The sequence below is a fragment of the Myotis brandtii genome, unplaced genomic scaffold, assembly GCF_000412655.1.
Source record: "Myotis brandtii unplaced genomic scaffold, ASM41265v1 scaffold483, whole genome shotgun sequence".
NCBI lineage: Eukaryota > Metazoa > Chordata > Mammalia > Chiroptera > Vespertilionidae > Myotis > Myotis brandtii.
The window spans coordinates 1,720,709-1,729,037 of NW_005368456.1; the positions used below are offsets into that span (position 1 = coordinate 1,720,709).

Sequence of the window (8,329 nt, forward strand, 5' to 3'; positions counted from 1 at the left end):
CGTCCACCCTCCCACCACCCTGCCTGCCCGCCGGCCTCCAGCCTTGCTGTGATTGGAGCCTGTGGGCCACAGGGGAGGGCCCGAGAGGTGCTCCATGCACCTCATGGTGACCAGTCGTTTGGTCATTTTGGTCGTGACACCTCTTGGCCTTTTATTATTATGACTAGAGGCCCAGTGCACGGATTCATGCACCGGTGGAGTCCCTCGGCCTGGCCTGCACCCTCTCGCAATCCAGGACCCCTCGGGGGATGTTGGAGGCCTGGTGCACAGATTCAGCCCGATCCCTGCAGGCCAGGCCAAGGGACCCCTCCGGTGTACGAATCCATGCACTGGGCCGGTTTTGGCCCCATCCCTGCAGGCCATGCCAAGGGACCCCACAGGTGTAGAATCAGTGCACCAGGTCCCTAGTATGCATAAAATATCTTTGGTTAATCTCTTCTTGCTCTCTCCCTTCCCCTTCCCTCTGAGATTCATCAGTCTGTTACATGTTTCCATGCCTGTGCATTGAGCGTCTGTCCTGATGGTCAGTGCACATCATAGCTACTGGTGAAACGATCACTTAAGCTTTTATGCATGGAGATAGATTTGTGGAAGACTGCATTCAGACTCTGGTTATGGAAATTAGATATGTAGGTCACAGTGGCCAACTATGGCCCATCGGCCATTCATTTACTACTGCCTATGGCTGCTTTTGCATTACAACAGCAGAGGTGAGTAGTTGTGAAAAATACTGTATGTTTTTAAAACTAAAAATATTTCATCTCTGGTCATGTATGGAAAACATTTTCTGAGCCCTGACATAAACAATCATGCTCTCTGAGCTCCTCAGTCTAAGGGCTCACTCTGCCAAAGAACTCATCTGCCCAAATTCCATACCCCTCTGCCTTCCATTGCATGGTCCACTCCTGGTTTTCCTCCAGTTCTTCTCACTGGCTTTTCGTGGTGTTTTTCAGGAGGGGGCGTAGAATGGGAGGGGATGGCCTGGTCCTGTTTTTGCCCTGTCCTTTATATGTAAACTATTTTCTAGGTTTTCTCATCAGTCCTCTTTCCTGGACCACAACTATCACCTCGATACAAATGACCCCTAAATCTGACTCTTCTCAAAAGCCTATATCCAATTGCATAGATGTCTGTCTACCTAGGGAAATCCACTTGAGACTCAGCACATCCAATACGGAACCTGTGCTCACCAGAAACATGCTGCCCTATGATATGTTATAGCCAACTCCCAGACTGGAAATTCCAGCTCCTGTCTCTCAATCTAGGTCATTTCTAGTTAGACACCAAGTTCTATGTCTTCTACCTCATGATGCCTCTCAAATCACACCTGCTCTTTCCACTGCCACTACCACTGCTCGAACAGGCCTGGCCCATCTCACCTGAATGTGGCAATAGTCTCTGTTAAGGGAGAGATGAGATAGCAGTGCCCATAGAGAAGGGGACTCAGAGAAGTGAGAAATCTCTCTAAATGCACATTATCCCATCTGTCACTTGCTCAAAAACCTTCCACATCTCTCCATGACTTTAGAAATGAACACCGCTCCCCCCCACAAAAAAAAAGAAAGAAAGAAATGAAACCCAAAGTCTTTATTGTGACATTCAACATTCTCTAAGAGCTGAGCCCTGACCATCATCCTGGCCTCATTCCTCAGTCCTCTATAGCCCATGAGAACCCACATCCCAGCCAAACAGGATTATCTGTGATGCCCTAATACACTCTGTACTTTTCCCCCTGCAGCTTCTGCTTCTCTTGCTTTTGCCTCCACTCGAATGCTCTTTTTTCCTCTAGGAGAACAAGTAAGCAAGAACATCAAGGGATTTTTTTCTTAACCTGACAAGGGATACATCATACCAATGTTTTTTTATAAAACTACAGTCACTATGAGGCACAAGAGCAAAAGGACTAAGTATGATGACCTTTGAGTCAATGACTGGGTTTCAAGTCCCAGTCTGCTGTTAACCAGTTGTATTACCTCTTTAGGCCTCAACACTTTAGGTCATCAGTAAAATGGGAACAATAATCATACATACCTCCCAGGATGGCTGGGAAGATGAAAAGAGCAAGCAAGGAATGTTAGACACACAGGAGGTGCACAATAAGCATCACTCCTTTGGTTATAACATTAAAAAATATGCTATTGTTTGAAATTAAAATTCAAACAAATCTATGATTCTTTACATGTACTAATATACCTATAAAAAATGATTGAAAATGACTGAGCCCCCCACCAGCTGGTTTGTGGGACTGCTGGAGACACAGTACATTATTACAATCCCTCTGGTAAATAATTTTGCAATGGACAAAAAAAAGAGCCATAAAACTTATCTTACTTTGATCTTCTAGTCTCATTCCTGAGGTTATTTCCCCTTGGAGGGCAGGAGTAGTTACATGTTATCTACTCCAAAACCGTGTCAGCAGTACTATTTGTAAGAGCAAGTCATTTGAAACCATCTGATATGTTCATTAGTTAGGAACAAGCTAGGCAAATCCCAAGAATAGCGGAAAGGCTTTGGGCCTGGCATGCTGCCTGTTACTCACAGGCCTTCAACAAAAGGCCTTTCCTTTCCCTTTTCTCTTTATAGTCTATGTTCCTATTTAGTATTGTTGATAAATCCATGAATGAATAAAAGAATAAATGAATGAACTGCCTAAAATATATGTTAAACTAAATGCCCAGAGGATATATCTTTAAAAGGCAGAACATTTAAAGACTACCATGCAATTTTTTTATGTCTCAGGATCAAAGTGCTTCCATGTAATACATATTTAAAATTATAACTACAGACTATAGAAACAAATTATTTTAATTAACATTAAATCACTCCAAACTTTTACGAGTGCATAAAAATAAATAGCACAGTTTCGCTTCCTAAAAGTTATCAGACTCTGCCTTAAACTTCAACACAATCCCAGCCAGGCTGACATTGATGACTTGCCATGAAGAAGAGGATCAGCTAACACCTGGAATGTTCTAAATATTACCATGTAGAGCAAAAATGGGGACAAAAGAAAGTAATTGAGTTCCATTATGGATGAACAAAAACCAATCACATGTAGTTTCTAGAGAATGCAGTCCAAAAGAAACCAAAAAAGCAAAAGTCGAGGTGGGGCTGGTTATCTTGGCAGCTGTTATTAGTAAGTGCTGCCTATTTGGGGAGGTACAAAATGTGATCTCATCACTTCTTTCTGCTCTAGAGAATCCAATTTGGGTCTATTTTTCTTCCCTTTGAGAGCTTGTGCTTGGTTCAAGACCATTTTTCCTGGCAGTAATATGCAAGAAATAAAAAAGGAGACATATGACCTCACCTGCTCCAGTACCTTCCAGAGGCTGAAAGAGAGCAACACTTCCTGTGCTTTGTTTTCTTTAGCCTGATTCATTTCACAATAATGGAAAACACATTCCCTCAAAATAAGGGAACTACAAAGTCTTGAATACACCTGAGGCTCTGTGTTGTACACATTTACCAGCATGGATAGACTTTCTATCTTTATTAATTATAAAGGATTCCAAGAAAAGCAAATTTATATATTCCAACCAGTTACTTTTCATCTTTTTTGGGATTGCATACCCTCTGAGAAGCAACTGAAAGCTATGGACTTTTTTCCTAGAAAATGCAAATTGACTTACACACACCCTATACATACCTTATCCACAGATATTTTTGCAAGCATTTTAGGGATTCATAAATCCCCTGAAGGTAGTCCACAGTACTGAAATTAAAAATTCCTATCATTATTTGCAGACGACAAAGAACTATATAAAGAGAACCCTAAAAATTCTACTAAAAAACTATTGAAACTGATCAATGAATTCAGTAAAGTAGCAAGGTACAATATAAGTATTCAGAAATCGGTTGCATTTTTATACACCAAAAATGAATTATCATAAAGAGATATTGGGAAAACAATCCCATTCACAATTGCATCAGAAAAACAACCTAGGAATAAATTTAACTAAAGAGATAAAAAACTTGTACTTGAAAAATAAGACATTGAAGAAAAAAAACTGAAGAAGATACAAATAAATGGAAGCATATACCATGAATAAGAAGAAATAACATTGTTAAAATGTCCATACCATCCAAAGCAATCCATAGATTCAATAGAATCCCTATCAAAATACCAATGGTATCTTTCACAGAACTAGAACAAATATAAAATTTATATGGAACCACAAAAAGCCCTGAATAGCTACAGCAATCTTGAGAAAGAAGAACAAGTATCACACTACCTGATATCAAACTATATTTTCAAGACTATAGCAATCAAAATGTCATATACTGGAATAAAAACAGACACATAGATCAACAGAACAGAATAGAGTGCTCAGAAATGAACCCATACCTATATGGTCAATTAATCTATGACAAAGGAGGCAAAAATATACAATGGGGTAAAGACAGTCTATTCAATACATGGTGTTGGGAAAACTGGGCAAATACATGCAAAAAATAAAACGAGGCCACCTTCTTATATCATATACAAGAATAAACTCAAAATGAATTAAAGACCTAAATGTAAGACTTGAAACCTTAAAACTCCTAGGAGAAAACATAAACAGTAAACTCTTTGACTTTGCTCTTAAAATATTTTTTATATATCTCCTCAGGCAAGGGAAACAAAAGAAAACATAAGCAAATGGATCTATATCAAACTAAAAAATTTTTGCACAGTAAAGGAAACCATAAATAATCACAGACACCTATTGATTGGGGGAAGATATTTGTAAATGATATATCCAATAAGGGTTTAATATCCAAAATATATAAGGAACTTATATAACTTAACACCAACAACAAATAAACAAACCAAAAAAAAACCCAATCCAATTAGAAAATGGGCAGAGGACCTGAATAGACATTTCTCCAAAGAGAACATACAGATGATCAATAGATATATGAAAAGATGCTCAACATCAATAATCATCAGAGAAATACAAATTAAAACCATGAGATATCATCTCATACCTGTCAGAATGTCAATCAATAAATCAACAAAGAGTAAGTGTTGGCAAAAATGTGGAGAAAAGGGAACCCTTATGCACTGTTGGTGAGACTGCAAACTGGTGCAGCCACTATGAAAAACAGTATGGAGAGTCCTTATAAAATTAAAAGCAACTCTGCAATTTACTTCCGGCTATTTATACGAAGAACACCAAAATACTAATTTGAAAAGACATATGCACCGCTACATTCATTGCAGTAGCCAAGATATGAAAGCAGATGATGGATAAAGAAGATGTGGTACATATATACAATGGAATATTACTTGCTCATTAAAAAAATGAAATCTTAGCATTTGTGACAATATGGATCAACCTAGAAGGTGTTATGCTAAGTGAAATAAGTCAGACAGAGAAAGACAAATACTATATGATTTTAGTTATATGTGAAGTCTAAAGAACAAAATAAACAAACAAAACAGAAACAGACTCATAGACACAGAACAAACTGAGGGTTTCCAGATGAGATGGGATTAGGGAACTGGGTAAAAAAGGTGAGGGTATTAAGAAGTAAAAATTGGTAGTGGCAAAATAGACATGGGATATAAAGTACAGTATAGGGAATATAGTCAATAATGCTATAATAACTATGTATGGTGACAGGCGGGTACTAGGAACAATAATAATAATTCCTGTTCTAATTTATTCTTTTCAAACAGAAAAGTTTAAAATTACTTAGGTAGTTTGAGTCAAAAGAGACAACCTACACATTTCAGAACCTGAAGATAAAGTAGAGATCTGTCCTTCAATTATTTTTAAATGTCAATTATAACATTTTGTTTCTTTGTATCAGTAGAACTCTCTTTTCAAATAAAATTTTCAGAACACCAATATTCAAAACAGATAAAAATAAAGCTATTCTAATTGATAAAGATGCAGGCGACTGGATCCCCATCCTTTTAGCTGCCCCTGAGGCACCTCTGGCTCACCAGCAATTGAAAAATACTGACCTGGGCCTGCTCTGCTAGTCCACGGAGACTTACCACAGTCTCCGGTCTTGTCTGTGCCCAGCTACTCCAAATGAGGCAACAATCTCATGTTCAGATAACAATCTTAACACCAAAGAACCCACCTATTTCTTTGCCCAGTTGAGAGGACTTCAGAGATCCTGCTGATGAGACGACAGCACACCTGCCCCATGGCCCAGCCTTGGTCCTAATGTTCTCCTTGGGCAGGAAACCCTCCCATTCAGAAGTATTGAAGGGAAAATCTGTGGCCTCTACCATGGATACGTTCACTTGGTCCCGAAGGTGGCAGCGCAGGGCCTCTGCACTGAGCTTGATACCAGGCCCTGGTCCCTTGTAGGACACATTGTACTTGTTCATGCTCAGATAATTCCTCCAGATCTTCCGCAGCCTGGGGATAATGTTTTTGGAAGAGCTGTCTTTGTTCCACACCTGGAAGACGGTCTCTAGCTTGGTCTTGGCTGGATTCTTAGGACTGCCAACGGCCTGGCTGCCCCGGTGGGGGTCCTGGGTTTTGCTTGAAAGTGCAGTCTGGGAACCAGACCCCAGGGCAAGTTTCTCCAGGCCCCTCATCATTTGGAATTCCTTGGTTTGCAATTTAATGGAATCATCATAACTCCCTTTCTTCTTCTCCTTCCACATACAGATGACTGCAAACAGGAGAAAGACCAGCACACAGCAGCTGAATTTTTTCTTCAAGTTGGTGTGAATCATAATGAAGGATGCATTCAAGGGAACCACTCTGTTCTGAGCAGGAAAACAAGCCTAAAAAAGTAAGAGAAGGCAAAAAAAAAATGATGTAAAGGAAATCGACAAGTGTGACTGGCAAGAGGCAGGGTGACAGGCCGAGCAATGGATTTAGAGTGACAAGATTTGAATTCCACCAGGTCTGCAGCTGTCAAAAAAGAAAAAAAAAATCCCTCTCAGTTTGGGTTTTGAATGTAGAGAACAGTCCTCAGACACTCCCTTCCTGTTTGTGTTCTCTGTGATTCCTCTTTACACTCTGAATCTTAGTTTCCTCTTGTCTTGGTCTAGCTCCCCAACTGCACTCTGCACTTCCTGACGTCAGGAATCACATCTCAGGAATCATTAGGTTCCTAGGGCCTTACACCACCTGTTAATTAAGGCCTGCATGCTTGAAAAATAGAAGAAAAGGAAGAGCAGGCTAACTGGTCTAAATCACAACAACCCAAACTCTCTAAAATCCTAAGGGGCTCAGAATCCTAAAATTACCAGAAAGAGATCTCTCGCCACAAACAGTGCCTCAAGAGTCTAAGCAGTGTTGGACTCCAGAGTGAGAAGAAGAGCTAGGGTTAGCTTTACGACAGAACACTGAAGTTTTATGGAGTGCCTTGTGAGAGTGCTATCAAGTGTTGGGAAGCTGGCTAACCTCACGGTAAAGGATAGGAAATCTTGGTAAGATAGCAGATAAGTGACCAATTCAGGAAATGAAGCACACAAAGATGAATTAAGCACACAAGATGTTATTTTATTTAAGGTCACCATAAACCAGGGCCACTGTGATATACAACTCCAGCAAGGACTATATATCTACACTAATAAAAGAGAAACATGGTAATTAGCGTACGACCACTGCCGGCAGCCATGCACTGAAGCGAACAGGGAGGCATGCTTGCTCCAGGGACTGCGGACTCCAACGTTCCCCGCCTAACTTCCTGGCCTCTCAGCTGCAACTCTAAGCAACTATGTACTATGTTGCAAATAAGAAGCTAAACAAAACACCAGAAACCGGCTTTCAGTCAGCTGGGCTTCAGCCAGCCGGACCGCAACATTGTATCAATGTTTTCAGCAGCAAGGCCTCAGAGCTAAAGCTGGCCCAAAATAAAAAAAAAAAGAAAGAAACAAAGGAGCAGTTGGGAGCTTCAGTCACCTGCCAGCCGGAAAACGGCCATCAGCCCCTCACCCAGACTGGCCAGGCACCCCAATGGGGACCCCCACCCTGATCCAGGACACCCATCAGGGCAAACCAGCCGGCCCCCACCCGTGCACCAGGCCTCTATTCTATATAGTAAAAGGGGAATATGCCTCCCAGCCCCGGGATCAGCCGAGCCGCGAGGCCTCCCGGCACCGGGATCAGCGTGACAGGGGGCAGCGCCCAAACCCCCTGATCGCCCTGCGGCTCTGTGTGTGACAGGGTGCGGTGCCCCAACCCCCTGATCCGCCCTGCTCTGTTCGTGACAGGGGAAGGCGCCCCAACCCCCTGATCAACCCTGCTCTGTGCCTGATAGGAGGGAGCTCCCCAATCCCCTGATCGCCCTGTGGCTCTGTGTGTGACAGGGTACAGAGCCCCAACCCCCCTGATGGGCCCTGCTCTGTGAGTGACAGGGGGCAGCGCCCCAA

The 8,329-nt window shown here is 41.7% G+C and overlaps 1 protein-coding gene across 3 annotated transcripts in view; it reads right to left on the bottom strand.

Moving 5' to 3' along the window:
- The window catches only part of ST6GAL1 (ST6 beta-galactosamide alpha-2,6-sialyltranferase 1), a 120,777-nt gene that overhangs the window by 23,993 nt on the left and 88,455 nt on the right, over nucleotides 1-8,329 (bottom strand). For all 3 annotated transcript variants that reach the window (XM_014547754.1, XM_005876276.2, XM_005876277.2), the window contains one exon: nucleotides 6,076-6,733. In XM_014547754.1, coding sequence (XP_014403240.1) covers nucleotides 6,076-6,682 — 607 coding nt within the window. In that variant the 5' untranslated portion in view covers nucleotides 6,683-6,733. The remainder of the gene's footprint in view (nucleotides 1-6,075; nucleotides 6,734-8,329) is intronic.